At 36.5% G+C, this 19,761-nt stretch overlaps 2 protein-coding genes across 4 annotated transcripts; one reads left to right on the forward strand and one right to left on the reverse strand.

Annotated features, from left to right (window-relative positions):
* The first annotated feature begins 9,459 nt into the window (after nt 1-9,459).
* LOC130806979 (putative disease resistance protein RGA4) lies at nt 9,460-12,804 on the forward strand. Of its 2 annotated transcripts, none has more exons than XM_057672249.1 (2): nt 9,460-12,492; nt 12,586-12,804. In XM_057672249.1, exons 1-2 carry the CDS (start codon nt 11,967-11,969, stop codon nt 12,639-12,641), a joined length of 582 nt encoding a protein of 193 aa, XP_057528232.1. In that variant the 5' UTR covers nt 9,460-11,966; the 3' UTR covers nt 12,642-12,804. Both variants share the same exon structure in this region; 1 of them encodes a protein (XP_057528232.1).
* Nucleotides 12,805-12,890: 86 nt separating this feature from the next.
* Nucleotides 12,891-19,450, reverse strand: LOC130806978 (peptidyl-prolyl cis-trans isomerase FKBP53). Of its 2 annotated transcripts, XM_057672247.1 has the most exons (10): nt 19,360-19,450; nt 19,170-19,243; nt 18,291-18,520; nt 18,017-18,147; nt 16,463-16,820; nt 15,719-15,992; nt 14,932-15,019; nt 14,790-14,831; nt 14,643-14,691; nt 12,891-14,006 (listed from the first exon to the last, which is right to left on the reverse strand). In XM_057672247.1, exons 1-10 carry the CDS (start codon nt 19,370-19,372, stop codon nt 13,925-13,927), a joined length of 1,341 nt encoding a protein of 446 aa, XP_057528230.1. In that variant the 5' UTR covers nt 19,373-19,450; the 3' UTR covers nt 12,891-13,924. The 2 variants fall into 2 exon arrangements, with proteins under 2 accessions (XP_057528230.1, XP_057528231.1); XM_057672248.1 differs by lacking the exon at nt 14,932-15,019.
* Nucleotides 19,451-19,761: the final 311 nt, after the last annotated feature.

A 19,761-nucleotide genomic window follows, 5' to 3' on the forward strand; every position in this document is an offset into this window, starting at 1 on the left:
ATTGCAAACATTATTGATAATATATGAGTTAAAGTGTTTTTTAAATATAAAATGTCTTGAAATTAAATACAAACATCTATAACTAGTTCAATTTGCAAATTTTATAGAATCGAGCGATTTAACAATTTAATTTCACGATTTGATTCTGAGAGTTGTTTTCGAATCTATTCATACTAGAACTTAAAGGAACTCGATCACTGATGCGTGTGTTAGAATAATATAACATATTATGGGGTATCAACCATTAGCTTAAGTTTTTGGTTAAATTAGTTTCTTGATATGTTATATATACTTTAATAATATTACATCTAAATAGTCCAAAGTATTTTAAAATAAATAAACGCAAATTGAAGTAATTGAGATAGAAATCCTCACGAAGTGCAACGACTCTCTGTCTCACGTTTTATAATGTTACGTCAATTAAAATTTTATTATTTTCTTATAAAAACCTGCTATTCACGTTTTTAATAATGTTTATGTTTATATACACTAATCACTATATATACTTTATACGTGTATATGAATCCGACATTACATGTGAATCATCTCCAGTCCTTCAACGTTTACAAAGCTGTTAATCAACCTGTACACACCGTCTTATGATTCCCTAGGATTTGGAATCCTGTTATAATACCCTCCATTCCTAAAAAAATTCATTCAAACAAATATTTATCAAAATTAAGAAAAATAGAATATTTTAGATGGTAGATATATTATTTCTATTTTATTGAACAATAAATTAAACGGAAGAAAAGTGGAGATTATAAACTATAAAATATATACTTCCTCTTATTCGCCGTTATACTCTCAATCGACTGGACACATTTGCTAATAAAATAATTCTATCTTTAATATTTATTAATATCTCTAATTATACATATTTTAAAATTATAAAAGGCTGCATTAATAATATTTCAATAGATTTGAATCAAATAAGATTTCACTAACTATGTTATAATTTATAGACTAAGATTAAAATACAAGTTAAGAATGATTGATGAACAATATCAAAAGTCAAATAAGACTATTAAGTTGAATTGAACATAATAGTATTGAAAAATAATTAATTGAAAAAATATAGAAACCACAAATTATATTAAAAAAAATTATATAAAGTCAGTGAAAAAGCATATTAGAACTATAATAATACTTTAAGTTAGAGAATGATACTAGATAGTAATTCTATATATAATATTCAAATATTAAAATGAAAATATGTAATATTAATTTTATCCAAAATTTATAATATAAAAAAAAAATTTATGAGAATAACGAATATACAACGATCAAACAATAAATTAAAACAATTTAAGTTTTGGAGGGAGTATTAATTGAAGAGAAGCAGGTACGAGTTCATTATAGTATAAATCAACTTCTCATTTTACATCAGATCATAATATTCTATCCAGGAACCATTGAATTCTTTCTCTTAACCGTAATCCTTAGCTTGTTTTCTCATCATATTGAAAATCAATGGCGGATCTGGGGATTTCAGTGGCTACAAAACTCATTGAAGTACTTGCAGGAGAAAGCATCAACCATATATTAGATATGTGGGGATACAAAGCTGAACTTGAAGACCTCAAAGAAACTGTGTCGTTCATCAGAACCGTGCTTGTTGATGCTGATCCTGAGGCGGCCATTCGGAAGCTGAACAGCCAGGAAGAGGACTATATAGAGAAGCTCAAGTATGTTGTTTATGATGTTTTTGATGAGTTTCAAACCCTAGCCGAACTCAAGCAGCTTGGGGATTTGAGCAAGGTTGGTAAGCTAATGGATAAGATAAACAGTTTCTTCTCTTCTAAGAATCAAATTGGTGAAGCTTATAGGATGTCTAGTGAAGTTATGTTAAATTAGGCTGGACTTATTGTGAATACCAGCATATTAACGGGAGGACACAAGTGCACACACTTCATAAGCCAAGGAGATATATACTCCCAAAACCATATGGCAATGGGAAGAAGGTCTCTAATAGCTTATAAAGCGTGCACACCATTTTCAATTTATCGATGTGGGATAACTCATCCCAACAAGTTACGAACATTAGAAACAAATTGGAAACTATTGCTGATTATCATAGAGATTTTGAGTTTAAAAACGTTAATCAAGAGTTTTTTAGGAGGGAGGAAACATGTTTGATTTTAAAGACTATGCAAGTTACTGGGAGGGAGAATGATAAGAAGGTGATCATAGATATGTTATTAGATCATCAAAATGTTAGTGAAAATGTGAATTTCGTTACCATTTTTGGAGAAGGTGGGTTGGGTAAAACTGTTCTTGCCCAATTTGTATATGATGATGAAAAGATTAAGAATGAGTTTAAACATGATAATGAAAAGACGATTAAGAATGGGTTTTCTGGGGATTTTAGGTTATGGGTTTGTGTTGGTGATTTAGATAAGGAGAAATTTGATGTGAAAGTAATTCTTTGTAAGATTATAGAGTTAGTTAATAAGGAGAGTGTTGATGTTAATAAATCCTTGGAATTTGTACAACGCCAATTCAAGAGAATTTTAGAGACAACAAGTATTTCTTGGTTTTGGATGATGTTTGGAGTGAGGATTGTTGCTAAGTAATGACTCAAACTAGCAAAAATGGAAGAAGATGATTTTGGGTCAGAGTGACCTCCGCGGGGCGCGGAGTTGCTTCTGATCTCGCTCTGCGGCTCGCATAATTTTACGCGGGTCGCGCAATTGAAGTTTCTTTTCACGGGAACCGTTTTTTGGGACGGTTACCTTTATTTGTGGTCGGTTATTTGTGATTACTTAGTCCCTAAAACCGTCTTTCAAGTCGTTTTATTATAAATACACCTCCTTGTTAGCCTAGGGTTGTATGATTCAAAAATTGAAAGAGAGATCACAAGAGAGCCATCGTAATTTTTGAGCGTGATTGTAATTCATCTTGTATTCTTTGCGATCATAGTGAAATTGTTTGTTCTTAGTGCCGGTGGACGTAAATATCACATTGATAATGAACCACGTTAAATTTCTTGTGTTATTTTCATATTGTTTGCATTGAATTTCTTGTTGTTTCATTATTGTTCATCGATTTTGCCTCCGCTGTCGCACAACAATTGATATCAGAGCTCAGGTTTTAATTCCTTGGAGAGTTTTTTGAGTGAAACAATGGCCGGAGATTCGACAATAAGAATTGAGAAATTTACCGGGAAAAATAGCTTCGGGCTATGGCAAATAAAGATGAAGGCTCTGTTGAAACAGCAGCAAATCTGGCGTCCGTTGGGTTTATGGAGTACCACTGCGGGGTCGGATGATGGATTAACCGACAGGCAATTAACAGTAATGGAGGAAAAGGCTCATTCTACCATTTTGCTAAGTTTGGATGATCACATCATCACGGAGGTCGCTGATCAGGCTACAGCGGCGGAACTTTGGATGAAGTTGGAGTCATTGTATATGACTAAGTCGCTGACCAACAAATTATTACTGAAGCAGCGGTTGTTCAGTCTCTGAATGTAGTCAGGTACTCCCTTACGGGAACATCTTGAAAAACTTAACTCTATTTTATTGGATTTGCGTAACTTAGATGTTAAAGTAGATGATGAGGATGCTGCGTTGATTTTACTTGTGTCTCTACCGTCTAGCTATGAGAATTTTGTGGAGTCGTTTGTTGTTGGTAAAGACTCCCTGACCCTAGAAGAAGTGAAGGCAGCACTTCATACTAGGGAACTTTGTCAAAAGGCTATATGTGATAACGGGGAGAGTGGCAGTGGGTTGTTTGTTAAGTCCGGGAAGTCCAAAAAGAAGAAGGGGGTTAACAAGGGCAACAATACTGGGTCGGGTGCTGGAAACGGAAATGAGGGATCTGGTAAGACTGCGGGGAAAACCTGTTATTACTGTAAAGAACCGGTTCACTTTAGGGCTAATTGCCCGGTGAGGAAGGGCAAGTCCCAAGCTGCTGTAGTCGAGGAAAAACCGAAGGAGAACTATAATTCGAAAGAAGATTTGGCACTAGTAAGTTCTGCTAAGTCTGGGGATCTTTCTGATGATTGGGTTCTAGATTCGGGGTGTTCGTTCCATATGAGTCCACGTCGAGATTGGTTTGACACGTATGAGCCTTGCAATGGGGGTAATGTTATTGTAGGTAACAATGCACCTTGTAAGGTTACGGGTATTGGATCCATGAGATTGAGGACGAGTGATGGGCGAAGGTTGACATTGACTAGGGTGCGGCATGTCCCTGCTTTGGGGAAAAATCTGATTTCATTGGGTGCCTTGGATGATTTGGGGTACAATGGAGCGTTTTCAGATGGAGAGCTGTCCATTTATCGAGGTTCGGAGTTGGTACTGAAGGGTATCAAGAGAAACACCCTCTATGTCTTTGAGGGTGTCACACTGCCTAGTTCTGCGGTTTGCGTATCAGTATCTCACCAGGAGATGACCAAGATTTGGCACATGAGGTGATGTAAGTGTGATTACGAAGAACACACTTAGATTTAAAAGGTTGTGATTTAAAAAGAATAGAAGAAAGTAGATAAGAAAGAATAGTAGAATAATATTGATAAGAGCCAAATCACAAGAACAAACTCAATGATTTGGGGTTTTAGGCTAGAGACAAGACACACTCAATCTCCCCTAAGAATTAACACTCAAGACAAACTCAAAGTGATAATTGAAATTACTATTTCTTTGGACAAACAAAAGAAAAAAAGTAATGCATAAAACACAAGGTTTATATTATGAAACAAAATCTGCCTTTTTTTTTATTACAATACATGCCTTTATATAGGGTGAATACAAGATTCTAGAAGCTTTCAAATACATCCCCCCTATTTCGGTCAATACATCTCCCTTTGTTGGTCAACAAATGCATGCATTAATTAGAGTTCATGTACCAAAACTTCTTCTAGCAAATACAATGAACTTGCTGATTTCTAGAAACTAAATTCATCCCCCTTTATAATAAAGACAAAATTCATCCCCCTTTATAATAAAGACTAAATTCATCCCCCTTTATAATAAAGAAAATTCAGCCCAAAAATTCATAAGTAAAAATAAAAATTAATATTCTGGACCAACATGGCATATTAATGCCACCCTTGCTCTTTTGTACCATTTATTTGTTATCCCATACTAAGCATGTGACAAATTCTGGTTTGCGAAAAAAAGAATTAAACCCGAGTTTCTCAAGAATTAATGCAACGGGTTCATGAACACTCGATCTTGGATCATTTTCTTTTTTTTTTTTTTTGATTACAAGTTACAAGATAGGCACATGAGGCTTGGTCATATGGGGGAGAAGGGGATGCAGCTATTGTCTAAGAGGGGTCTACTATCCGGGATCAAGGTTGCCAACCTTGAATTTTGTGAGCATTGTGTGTTTGGGAAGAAACACAGGTCAAAGTTCAGCAAGGGTGCTCACATTACTGATGAAGTGCTCGATTATATCCATTCAGATTGCTGGGGTCCATCTAGGGTTGAAGGTATGGGAGGTTTCCAATATTTTGTGTCATTTGTAGATGACAAATCCCGATACACATGGCTTAGGTTGCTTAAGTCAAAGGATGAGGCCTTCAAAGCTTTTAAGCAATGGAAAGCTTTGGTGGAGAATCGACAGGGTAGGAAGATCAAAAAGCTACGAACAGACAATGGGCTAGATTTTTGCAAAGAGGAGTTTAATTAGTTCTGTGCAGATGAGGGTATTGGTCGACATCATACCGTCAGGATGACACCACAGCAGAACGGTGTTGCAGAACGGGTTAATCAGACACTGCTTGAGAGAGTTCGATGCATGCTCTCTAATGCAGGGCTTGGGAGGAGGTATTGGAGTGAAGCTGTGAAGACAGCTTGTTATATCATCAATAGGGGTCCTCATTCGGGAATTGACTTCAAAATCCCGTTTGAGATCTGGAGTGGTAAGTTGCCTAGTTTCTCTAATTTGAAGATCTTTGGTTGTGTTGCTTATTATCATGTTAGTGAGGGTAAGCTGGATCCACGAGCCAAGATGGGGTGTTTTGTTGGGTACGGTGATGGTGTGAAGGGGTTTAGGATATATTCACCTTCGGAGTGTCGGGTCATTCTTAGTAGGGATGTCACTTTTGATGAAAGCACCATGTATTCCAAGAAGAGCTCGGAGTCTTCTGATTTGGGAAAGGAAGGGGAGAACATACTACAGACAGATGGGGTGCTTGAGGTACATCAGTCATCCATTGCTGATTTACCTCGAGTGCAATTTATTGATGATGATGCTGAGGTTCCAGTGCCGAGTACTCCTGAACCTGAGGCTGTCCCATCTTCTCCTAACTCTGGGGAGCAGGTGGAGCAGTCTAATCAGGGGTCATCTAGTCAATCTAACACCATTCTTGAGAGACCTAGACGAGTTATCAAGAAGCCTATTAGGTTGATTGAAGAGATGGAAGGAAGGAATTGCTTTGTTGAGAATTTGACAGGTTATGCATTGAGTGTAGCTGATGATGTAGAGTCATATGAACCTGCCACGTATAAACAAGCAATTAGTTGTAGTGAGTCTGCGCAATGGCTTGCTGCAATGAGTGAAGAGATGCAGTCTCTTTACAAGTACAGAGTGTGGGAGCTTGTGAAGGTACCAGAGGGGAGAAAACTTGTAGGGTGTAAGTGGATCTTTAAGAAGAAAGAAGGGTCATCTGAATCTGAGAAAGTTCGTTTTAAGGCTAGGCTAGTTGCCAAGGGGTTCAGTCAGGTAGAAGGGGTTGACTTTGTGGAGATATTCTCACCGGTGGTTCGACATACTTCTATTCGTGTGCTATTGTCAATTGTAGCACATTATGACCTTGAGCTGGAGCAGCTGGATGTTAAGACGGCTTTCCTTCATGGCAATTTGGAGGAGGAGATTTTGATGAAGCAACCCGAGGGATTCGAGATTCCAGGGAAAGAACACTATGCATGCAGATTGCTAAAGTCGTTGTATGGACTTAAGCAATCCCCTCGGCAGTGGTACAAGAGGTTTGATTCTTTTATGGTCTCGCATGGTTTTGATAGGAATTTGTATGATTGCTGTGTGTATCATAGTAAGCTGGATGACGGTTCCATGATTTATTTGTTATTATAAATCGGACATTGCTAGACTTAAAGAGTTGCTTAACTCGGAATTTGACATGAAAGATTTGGGTCAAGCTAAGAAGATTTTGGGTATGGAGATCTATAGGGATCGGGCTAGAGGTAAGCTTTTCTTGACTCAGAAAAGTTACATCGAAAGGATTTTGTCTCGTTTTGGGATGGAGAAATCGAAGCCTATAAGTACACCAACATCTGTGAGCTGCAAATTGTCTTTGTCTATGTCACCTCAAACTGAGGAGGAGTTGGCGTATATGTCTAGAGTTCCTTATGCCAACGCTGTTGGCTGTTTGATGTATGCTATGGTCTGCACTAGGCCGGATATTCCGCACACTGTCAGTGTTGTGAGTAGGTTCATGGCTCGACCTGGGAGAGAGCACTGGCAGGGGGTGAAAAGGATTTTTCGCTACTTAAGAGGAACAGCTGATATTGGTCTTGTGTATGGAAATGGTAAGGAGTGTTTGGTAACTGGATATAGTGATTCTGATTATGCAGCTGATGTGGATACCAGGAGGTCTGTGACCGGATATGTGTTTACTTTGGGTGGTTCTTTGGTGAGTTGGAAGTCTACATTGCAGTCTTCGGTTACGTTGTCTACTACTGAAGCTGAGTACATGGCTTTAACTTCTGCAGCTAAGGAGTCTATATGGCTCAAAGGCCTTGTAGGTGAACTGGGTATCGCACAGGATTTTGCTACGGTGTATTGTGATAGTCTAAGTGCCATTTGCTTAGCTAAAGACCAAGTACACCATGATCGGACCAAGCACATTGACGTCAGGTATCATTTCTTGCGTACTGACAAGAGGGTAAAGGTGAAGAAGATCGGGACCGCTAACAACCCAGCTGATTTCTTTACTAAGTCTGTTCCATTTAGTAAGTTTAAACATTGCTTGGACTTACTAAATATTGATTACTATGTGATGTAGTAGGCCCTCAGGGGCGGTGTTGGGGAGCTCCTGTTGTAGGCATGTTGGCCTTAAGGTGGAGCTTGCCCGGGGCTTGTAATGCAGGTGGAGCGTTATGAGTTGTTATACTTGGTGACAAGTATGTGATAGGTCTTGGTTGAAGACTTGTCGGGATAAGTCTTGGTTGAGGACTTACCGGGATGTACGGTTTATGCATGAGCTTTACATCGGGTTTTGGCTTGAGATATGTTCACTATGTGTTGATGAGGTCGTTTGCTGAATACGAGTTTTCGTCAAGGTGGAGATTGTTGCTAAGTAATGACTCAAACTAGCAAAAATGGAAGAAGATGATTTTGGGTCAGAGTGACCTCCGCGGGGCGCGGAGCTTGGTCAGAATGGGCTGCGCGGGGCGCGGAGTTGCTTCTGATCTCGCTCTGCGGCTCGCGTAATTTTACGCGGGTCGCGCAATTGAAGTTTCTTTTCACGGGAACCCTTTTTTGGGACGGTTACCTTTATTTGTGGTCGGTTATTTGTGATTACTTAGTCCCTAAAACCGTCTTTCAAGTCGTTTTATTATAAATACACCTCCTTGTTAGCCTAGGGTTGTATGATTCAAAAATTGAAAGAGAGATCACAACAGAGCCATCGTAATTTGTGAGCGTGATTATAATTCATCTTGTATTCTTTGCGATCATAGTGAAATTGTTTGTTCTCGGTGCCGGTGGACGTAGCTATCACATTGATAGTGAACCACGTTAAATTTCTTGTGTTATTTTCATATTGTTTGCATTGAATTTCTTGTTGTTTCATTATTGTTCATCGATTTTGCCTCCGCTGTCGCACAACAAGGATTGTAATAAGTGGGATAGTTTGAAGAAAGTCTTGAAGTTTTGTGCAAGGGGAAGTAGAGTTTTGGTGACTACACGGTCGGAGAATCCGGCGAAGATGATAGGATGGAAGCATGCCCATAAGATAGGTAATTTATCAGAAGACAATGCTTGGCACTTGTTTAAAGGGTTAGCATTTGAGGAAAGGGATGAAACCCATCAGGAATTAGTTGAAATAGGTAAGAAAATTGTTAATAAGTTTCATGGAAATCCTCTTGCATTATCAGTTGTAGGAAGTTATTTATCTTATCAAAACATAAATAAATGGCAGACAATAGAAGAGGGTGGATTTCATGGACTTGGTAGAAATGATGGTGAAAACGAAAGTCTCAAAGAGGTTCAACAATGAAAAACAAATGAAAAATATAATGCAAAAGATGAACACAAGTGTTTATGAGGTATCTTGAATACCTCCCTCTCAAATATAGTTTATTATAATGAATTCAACAATTACAAGTATAATAAACCTCTCTTATCTTGAGAACAATCTCTCAAGAGCATAAATACTAAAGCAAAGTAAGAACACTCTCAAGTTTCTAACAATGCAATAGCCCTCTCAACAATATGTGTGTTTTGTGGTGAATGTTACTATGAGTGATGAATCCTATTTATAGGCAAGATATTCATCACTCTTAGTATTCCCTCATAAATCACCATAAACTCACATGTAACATCCCAATTAACAATCTAATTTACCATGACAATAAACATTGCAATAAACAATAGAGTAATGCACCACATTATTGCATAGTCACTACAAATTCTGACCAAAAACAGAATCCAATGTAGTCTGCTGGACTTCCGCTCGACCGAGCTACTACCTCACTCGGTCGAGCAAGCTTCCAGAGAAGCTACTGACTTGTTCTTCACACCTTGCTCGACCGAGCCAACACCACTCGACCGGTCGAGCAACACTTAACTCGATCGGGCGGTTGGTCGAGCCACTCACAGTCTGCTTCTTTATTCGTTGCTTTGATCAAGCAACTCTTATCAATCGTTCCAAACCTTAAATCACCTATATTCGACACATCTTTATCGACCCTCTCTAAAGTACAAGACAAAGCATGTTCGATTATATGTTTAAAGTTAACGTCATCATTAAGATTATTGGTACTTGCTTTAACAGATGGTGATAAAATGCTTTCTATCTTGAGGTTTAGTTATGACAATCTAGAAGCCCCATTGAAGAGTTGTTTTAGTTATTCTGCATTGTTTCGTAAAGATTTTAGAATTGAGAAGGAGAAGTTGATTAGCCTTTGGATAGCACAAGGATATATTGTGCCAGACAAAGGGCAAAGTCTTGATGATGCAGCAGAGGGACATTTTTTGACTTTGTTGCAGACGTTTCTTTGAAATTGATGTGGGTTCACCATTCAACCTTATTAAAATCCATGACTTTATGCACCATCTTGCTCAAGATGTGAGGAAGAAGGAAATGATTGATTCTCTCAATTCAAACCTGCAGGCCGATGAAGTTCGTCATGTAAGAGATATTTGTCTAGATAGCTTTAGATGTAGCCCTAAGATTCGATCATATATCAGAAAGTTTCATAAAGATGTAGATATAAGGAACTGGAAATACCTAAGGGTTTTAGGCTTATCTTATTCTAAATTCAAGAGTTTGCCCAAGTCAATAGGAAAGCTACTCCTTTTAAGGTATTTGGACCTGTCATATAATGATGAACTAGATGCACTCTCTAATGAGATTACAAAACTACATAATTTGGAGACATTACTTCTAAGTGAGTGTAGTAGTTTAAGGGAGTTTCCAAAGGGATCAGGAAAACTAATTAAACTTAGACACCTTGACTTGGGTCGATGTTGTAAGTTCATTGAGGAAGGGCCTTTAATGGATGTATTATTACTCAATTGGAGGTACCTAGGAGTGTTGAACATGTCTGGTTTGAATGGGGAGAGTTTACCTATCTCAATAGGTAAGTTAATGCATTTGAGGCATCTTGACTTTCTGAAAACATATATCTGAAGGTAGTCCCTGATGAGATTTCCGAGTTATGTAATCTGCAATCGTTAATATTACGTAAATGCTATCGTTTAAGGTGTTTGCCGAAAAATTTCAGTAAATTGTCTAAACTTAGGCAATTTGATTTGGATGATTGCATAAGCTTGACTTGTATGCCTCTAGGTATGGAGAAGTTGACAAGCCTTACTTTTCTACCTTACTTTGTGGTGGGTAGGAGAAATTCAGCTCAGATAGAATGTGATGATGAGTTGAAAGTTCTAAAACCTCTCACTAAAATAAAAGGTAGCATCAAAATAGTGATAGGTGAATATTATAGAAAAGTGGAAAGCTTGAATGACATAGAAGGAGGATATTTGTGGAGGATAGAACATCTTGAGGAGGTTGACTTAAAATTTGATTTTGATTGTGAAAACCCAGAAGCCACTTTGGAAACCCTAAAGCCACATTCAAATCTCAAGAAGCTAAAGTTATCCAACTACAAGGGTACAACCATTCCAAAGTGGGGAAGAGCAATAGATAATTGGGCTATCTCCCTTTCTGGTCTTGTCTCCATCAGCCTTAAGGATTGTACACATCTGCAAGAGATGCCCATGTTAAGTAAGTTGCCTCATCTGAAAAGACTGAATCTTGAAAAGTTGAATAACTTGGATTTCATGGAAATTTCGAGCAATGGCACCGAAAGAGAAGAATTACCAATATTTTTCCCGTCTCTTGATATCTTGAGATTAGAAGCCTCTCGGAGTTGAAGGGGTGGTGGAAGGGAGAGCCATCTTGGGTAGATGATGATTGTCGCTCAAAGAAGAGATTGCGATTTCCTTGTCTCTCTGAGTTGAGGATTAGCTCTTGCATGAAGCTAACATCGTTTCCTCAATGTCCACGCCTTGAAGCGTTGGAATTGAGTAAAAACAATGAAACGTTGGAGATAAGAGTAAAACCCAGGGCCACCGATGAAGAAGAAGAAGTCCTTTTACGTGAGTTGACAATAGATGACTTAGGTATTCTCAAATCACTACCAACAAGTCGTCTTACTCAACTCATCATAAAAACCGGGGTGCGTAGACTATATTATACGTAGGGGGTTGACAATTTATCACAAGAATTTTCCAGATGTGCCTCTGCCCTGAAAAGCCTATGTATTGAAGATATGAATATGCTAAGGATACTTTCCGGAAGAAAAGGATTTCACAATTTCACTGCCTTAGAGTCTCTAGACATAGCGGTGCCAGCAACGCCATTCATGTTCGTTGAATACGAGGATGATGACATATTTTGGAAATCTTTATCTCAAAGTCTCCGTATCCTGAATTTCGAAAGCGGGCCGAGAATGAAAAATGGTCTACCCAAGGGGATTCGGTGCTTGATGTCCCTCCAAACCCTCCAAATTGAGTCTGGGGACAGTGTGAAAACAATACCTGAATGGATAGATTGCTTATCATCTCTCCAATACCTGTCTATACATAACTGTCCTGAGCTTAAATCACTTCCAGAAGAAATGAAGAAACTCGACTCTCTGAAGAGTCTTGAGATAAACTTTTTTCCGGAGCTAGAAGAACGATGTCGAAAACCTGATGGAGTGGATTGGCCCAAGATCAACACATCCCCAACATTCAGATTAATGATACAAAAATTTACTGATGCACTGAATTCATCTCTTGGGCCTTGTTTATTAGGTGAGCTTAATTGTACTCTTTAAATACTTTCTATTATTTCTCATTATAACTTTATTTGGATTTTGTTTGAATTCTTTACATGCATTCCTACAGATGAATTAATTTATAAAGCATTTGATCGCAAATATTCTTTACATTTATCCAATTGATTGGTTTTCGCTCCCGACTCTCGAGCAAAGTGATTTTCAACAGGCAGTATGTTACTTGTCCTCGAGCTGCACTGATGCTTGTTCGAGCTCTTAGCCCAGCACCCCGGAAGCATCCTTCTGAGTTTTGTGTAAACTCTTCACTTCATAATTCTTTCCGATGAGCAGATGCATTTACTGATATAGTAAATCAAACCAATTGTAGTTCTTGATGTTAAACATCTTGATGAATATCAGTTGTAATTCCATTTTTGTCATGTTCTATACGTGATAATGTACAAATTATCGAGATTGCGACAGTTTTTCTATAATTAGGCCTCATGCTTGAATCAGAGAATAGTGTGCTTATGATTTCAACTCTATATACCCCGTGAGTAGTACTTTTGAGGTCCTATTGGAGACTACCCTGAATGAGGTTCAATTAGGCTCTTTTGTTCACATGGTGTAGACGGTGTCGTGTACATGGAGGATCTAGACGTGTTCATTCGAGTCTTCGCATTGTTTTGAGTCGGTTTAAAATTTGATTTTATGTCCACATTGGTTTTTATATAATTTAAAATGTAAAATTTATTTTAAAATTGGGTCAAGTCGAATTTGATTAAAAGATCGGATAAATATCGAATCACTATGTGGATCCATTTGTAGTGCTCTAAGTTATGCCAATACACACCAAAAACCCGACAAATATATCCAAAACTTGCAATTTTCTATGTCGATTGTAATTTGTTCAAGAGTTCATAGTTTGAGCTCCAAATTTTCATTAAAATAAAATAATTAAAAGAACCATTTTGGACGAAGTCATGTTGGGTGAATCTCATAAATTTCAGTGTTCTCTGTCTATGCATTTATTTTACTACGAGTTTGTTCAATATTCCGCTAAGTTGTTCATCTTCCTACTATAGTTTAAGCCCGGCCTGTTAAAAACCCGCAAAATGAAGTGAAATCCGGGTCCTCCAGCGGCCCAGACCGTTGCACGGGTCTAGTAGTGACTGATTAACTAAATCCAACAACTGTAGTTTCCTTGCATAAAAGGGGGGAGCCAAATCATCGGCTTTTGCAGTTCAAAGTGTTTTAAATTTCATTATGCATCAAAATCAAGTAAAACAAACGAGCTGTTCCAGTTGAATCAACATCACAACTTTACACCTCTCAAAAAATCTCTCTTAAGATAAAAGAAACAAAATTTTGCATCCATGGATGACTTGCTTGTGTCAAAACTTCGATAAACACTCAGACAGCTTGAAAACGTCTTACCACAAAGAAACTTTCCATGGAAGCAATCCATATCACGCGACATCCACCAATTCAACGTCAAAGAGTAGCCATGCATTAGACGGGATCTGAGGCGGAGCACCAGCAGCCCCATAACTGCACAACAAAGCAAATTAATGTGATTAGAAGCTAATACATGAATTCATATTCATAAAATTCATTGGTAGAATTGATAATTTAAAAGTTTTGAAAGCACAGCAAAATTAATCAATAAAGATTAAAAAAAAGAAATCTAAATCACTTTCTTGAAGGAAGAAGTGCCAAAATATATACTTTTTTGTTCTCTCGAGTTTGACACCCTTTTTATTTGTTGGAAGAATAACACAAAAAATGTTAAATTGTTCGAATGTTATTAAAATAACAGAAGAAATGTGTGAATGAGAATCAAAAAAAGTGGTTGAACCATTTTCAAAAAAAGACAAAAAGAATTGTAGCAAAATCAAATGAGATGAAAAAAAAAGGAAAATGTACTAAATTAAGGGGAATGGAGGGAGTATAGTATATCTTTGTGAGTGATTGTGTGCCAACTTGATTCAAATTGTACTAATACATTCCATGGAAATTTGCAACAGGTACATAGTTTGAATGTGGATAAGACGAAAAGATAAGTGGATGAGAATTAAAGAGATATTGTAGGGTCATGGCCAAAATTTAAAATGTAATAAATTGAATGAGACACCTTAAATTGGAATATGTAGGAAATTCCATGGGACGAAGGGTTAAAACACTTACCCCATTGAAGGTGGAATAGTTAGCCTTCGTTTATCTCCAACTCGCATGCCTAGTAATCAAATATCACACAACAATATGACAACTTTAGATCACCAAAAACGAACACAATGCAGTCAATTAAGGAATTTGTGAAACATTCAATTCTACCTTCAACACCAACATCCCAACCCTTGATGACTTGTCCAATACCTATCACGGGAAGCAAAACGATTAGGTCGACAATAAAACAGTATTAAGATGACAATTACAAGTGCAGAGCAATATTATCGATACTAGAAGTTTGTTTCACCTAGACGGAATTTAAACGGCTTTTTGCCGATGTTGGAGTCAAAATGTTTGCCAGTCTTCAACAACTTCCCGATGTAGTAAACACTAACCTGCGTTTTCAATGAAAAACTTCAGGAGACGAAACAAAATCTCCCACAAGAACGACGATTGTAGTAGTTTAAAACTCGAACAGCCAGAGGTTAAGTCAACGTCAATTAAGATATTAGAAGTTTATTCTAATTTTTATTTTTATCGGTCTTATCAATAGTTTTTACTCTTTAGATAACATTGTCCGTCGTCACTCATTTCTTCTTATGCAGGGCTCTTTCTTTTGGGGTAAAATAGACCACTTTCCTCTAGTTCTCACTTTAAGGGAATACGGGTATGGAATGTTCGTCACCTTCCCTCACCCAGACCCTGACTTTGAGCGGGATATTGGGTATGATGATGATGATGAAGTTTATTCTAAAATGTTCAAAGAGATCTTCAAGTGTCCCCGGGTTAAAAAGTAGATGATTCGTATATTGGACATCTTTAATGCATACTTGAGAGTGCTAACCTGCGCCGGTAAAGTATGGTGGTATAACTTCCAGGTAGAGTAACAATACAACACGGCGTCACATAATTAACTAATCTCTTGATTAAACACGAATTGAAAACGAATTATTCACACAAGTCCGACACTCCAGCTACTTTTGATGCTTAATAATATGCATCTTGAAAAAACGAATTAATTGGCGAATTGAAAAAAATCAATCATTTATATGCTTTGTGTAAACAGAAGCACTGATCTAGAAAATTGTAGTTACCTTGCTTCCACGAGAAGCTCTCTTCCCATCAGGTTTTCCCATTTTCAACTCCTCGATGGCCAATCCATTCGGAAAGGTCCTAACTTTGGCATGTTTATCATTAGATTTCTTGGTTTCCTTCTCGGGTTTGATTGTCTGCTTTTCATCTTTATTGCTTGCATCTTGCTTTAGATCTGCTACCTCTTCGTTTTTTTCAGTCTTGGCCTTCTTTTTCTTCTTATCCTTCTTCCTTTTGTTTATAGATGCATCTCCATCACCAGCTTCAATAGCACCACTGAAACTTCTCACAGTAAGCGATCAAAAAATATCTATTTCACAAATAATATAAGGCAAGTAAAAAGTTGCAATTATATCGCATATGTAAAATTACCAGAAATAATATAACCTTTTGCTTATTTCCCTACGATAATACCAATTTTTATTAACCATGAATAATACCAACTTAAGGGTATTTCCCTTGCATATCACTAACATGTTAAAAATCCAATTATAGGAGCTTATACGACAAAAAAATAGGTAAATCAGTTAATAAACTAAAGTTGGTACTATTCTAGGAAAAAACCCCTTAAGTTGGTGTTATTCATGGTTAATCAAAAATTGGTATTATTGTAGGCAAATTAACGAAAGGTTGTAGTATTCATGGTAATTTTTCCAATATGATACCACTTCCATGGATGTATTCTGCATAACACTATTGTTGATTGTTCAAAAGTGCAACAATAATTAAGATTTGCATAGTTGTACCTTTTCTGTTCATCATTTTTGTCGATAGATTCAACCTTCCTTTTCAAACTCCTTAAAGATTCAGCCTCTTCAACTTCAATTTTCTTCTTTTTTGTTATCTTTCCTTCGGCTGTTCCTGTTGTCGTCTTTGCTTCAAGAATTTCAGAATTAGTTTCAGTTTCACGAGATAAAGAAACAGGAAAACCATCTTCATCTTCACTCTCCAGCACTGAGGTACCAGAAGTTCCCTTAACAACAATTTGTTGTTCACCCTTTTTTTCGTTGTTAGAATCAGCCAACTGTTTTTTCTTCTTTGATTGTTTGGTTCCGGGATTTTCACTTGTAGCCTTCTCATCATCAACTATCTCCTCAATAACAACTACAAACATCAAAGAAAAATTCTTGAACTTGCAACTCAACCGAAAACAAAATATATTACTGTATTACAAAAAACACTTAAAGCCATGCAGCCAAAAGTACACATACGGAAATATATTTGTTTAAATTAACATATTTTTGTGTCAAAAATTAGCATATTTTTGTGTCAAAAATTAACATATTTTTGTAAAGTGGGCCCAATTTAATAAAATACAACAATAATGTCAGGTCATTAATCCCAAAAGATTGGAGTGGCTACATGAACCAAGTTAATAAAAATAATAAAACAAGTGTTTTTGGAACTTTATTCCAAAAATATGCTCTTCCCAGCTTCGGACAAAACTGAACCTGGAAAAGAAAACGCCCAACATAGGGCCATTGCAAAACAGTACAGAAAAGTCAACAGTGAGCGATTCTAGCACTGTTGACTTTTTTTAGCATTATAGGAAAATGGGAAATGATTTGGAAAAGAAGGTATGTCTGTTTGAGATCACAAGTTGCCTGCTGTTAGCGCGGCCATTGTTGAGCTGAATCAAAGAAAGTCAACTCAACAATCGCCCTTGCAACTAAGGACTCAAAATTGTTCGGCTTACTTTCTTTGACTCGGATCAACAATTGCTTGATGTTACTGCGAGTGTTGAGCTAACTTTTTGAGCTATGCTCAACAATTGTCCACAACCACAACAGGAAGACGTTTATTTTTGAAATTAAGTTTCAAAAACATTTATTGTTTTTGTAGTTACCCAAGTTCAAAAGTTTAGGATAGCCCTACACAAATAATTGCCCTTGAACGAATTAAACACAAGTTATTAGCAACATATATACACACAATTTAAAAGGAACTTATAAGCACAATCTATAATCAAACGCACACTCATTTAAGTGAACCACATGCAAGACCAATCTGATCAAATCACAAATTTCATGATGTATCTAGTTCTATGCAAATATATCCATTTATTTTCCCAAAACATTGTATCAAAATACATAATAGACCACACGGATTAAAAACCTTACAAACCATGAAAGAAGGATGTGTGTATGCATTGACATGAACTATCAATAGACGAGATTGAACTTCTTCCATAAGGAAAGAGTGGCAACTGGTTAAAAGTCTTACAAACACAAGAAACAATAATATGCTTGTAATTGTGCATGCAATAAAGAACAACTAGTTAACAAGAGCACTAGCTATACCTCCACTTTTTGGGACGGATGAAGGCGGGAACATGCTTTCATCCTCATTAAGAAAAGCATCCAAATCATCATCAGCTTCAAATCCACTACTTTCTGACTCGCTCTCATCAATATCTTCCCCATATGAATCGCTAAAAGATTCTCGATCAAGGAAATGTAAACTAGTCATTGGAATGATGAAAAAGACCAGGATAACGAATGAATTCCCTACTAAAAATAGTCAAATTTATTAGCAAGAACATTAAAATCAACAACAAATCGCCTTCAAGGATACGAATCTTCATCATCATCATCTCCATAGTCTCCATGAACAAAGCCAGAAAGATGAATACTAGTCGGACCAATAACAGAAAAAACCACTGCATCATCCTCCTCAAATTCAAGATTTAGTGAGCAACACTCCAATTTATCGGGCAACAAAGTGCAGAGGTAGACTGGACTTTTATGTCCTATTTTGACCTGAAGAATGCTCTTTTTCGTCGCTGAGCCGCTTCCTAGTGTAGCCTAACCATAGAAACATCAATACCACTTAAGAATATAGTCATCATATGTTATCATATGCCAAATTTTAATTTGTCAATCCTCAAGAAAATGATCATACGTAATAAACCACATCAATTTCGAGCATTAAAGCAATGAATTGCCGAAATCCACACACTACTCTTTCCTCGTGAATTTGCTACATTTGCATTGTTCTATATTAAGTTTTTGGTTTAGTTATAACAAGACAAAAAATTTGAAATGTGTGGATGGTATGAAGAGATAAATTGATGATAGAAAATGGGGCATTTCTACAAAAGGAAACCGAGCAAATTCGGTGGAACAAGACTACAGCGGAAAATGTAGCAAGTTCACGGGATATAGGGAATACATTACATCTTCTCACATAATTTTGGTCACTACAATGCCAAAAACATACACTTCTTAATAGAAACAACACCAGGTTCCAATGGCACAAATCTTCTACAGAAATAATCTTTAGATTGACATTATACAACCAAAAATCCTTCTTTAAAAACCCATCTTTGGTTTCATTTTCTTTAAATTACTAACAATTTACAATAAAAATTAAACATAAAGCATACTTCATCAAATTGGGAAATTTAAAATAACAAATTCAAACAAAAAATGAGCATAAAAATGGAAAACCCACCTGAGTTAATATGAGTTTACCACCCAAATCATCAGTATTAAAAGTATAAGGTTTTCCTGGTTTTACTTCAATCCCTGAAATCCGAAAAACCCAGAAAAAAATTTTACAACATGTATCCAAAATACAAATCAAACATATTAAGATATGAACTTTACATTATAAATGGAAAAAGAAGGCAGAAAATACAAACCCCAGAAAGTCATTTTCTCTTTGATGCTCAAAGGAAGTTGAGGACTTGAAAAGAAATGAAAGCGTTGTACTAAAACCCTAATTGAACCTCTTTTAACGATTTTTATTTTATTTATATTTATATTGTTTAAATTGTAAAAGCGTAAAAAAGTTACGACTCTTTATAAGGGGTCTTAAACCTTAATTAATAAAAAGAAAAATTATGTGTGAATAATACAATATTTTGTTAATTTTTTTACAATATTATCAACTATTGATTAATCATGAATAATACCAATTTAGGGGTATTTTTCTAAAATAATATCAACTTTAATTTATTAACTAATTTACCTTTTTTTTTGTCTTATGAATTACCTATAGTTTGATTTTTAATATGTTACGGATTTCTAGGAAAACACCCGTT

This window comes from Amaranthus tricolor, chromosome 2 (genome assembly GCF_026212465.1).
Source record: "Amaranthus tricolor cultivar Red isolate AtriRed21 chromosome 2, ASM2621246v1, whole genome shotgun sequence".
Lineage (NCBI taxonomy): Eukaryota > Viridiplantae > Streptophyta > Magnoliopsida > Caryophyllales > Amaranthaceae > Amaranthus > Amaranthus tricolor.

Excerpts from the sequence above, each read along its gene's own strand:
- LOC130806979 (XM_057672249.1), top strand. The coding sequence starts at position 11,967 with ATGAATATGCTAAGGATACTTTCCGGAAGAAAAGGATTTCACAATTTC. Across the intron at positions 12,493-12,585 it reads TCTTGGGCCTTGTTTATTAG|ATGAATTAATTTATAAAGCA; the intron begins GTGAGCTTAATT and ends GCATTCCTACAG.
- LOC130806978 (XM_057672247.1), bottom strand. Across the intron at positions 18,521-19,169 it reads GTAAACTCATATTAACTCAG|GCTACACTAGGAAGCGGCTC; the intron begins GTGGGTTTTCCA and ends TTCTATGGTTAG. Across the intron at positions 15,993-16,462 it reads AAAAATGATGAACAGAAAAG|TGGTGCTATTGAAGCTGGTG; the intron begins GTACAACTATGC and ends GAGAAGTTTCAG.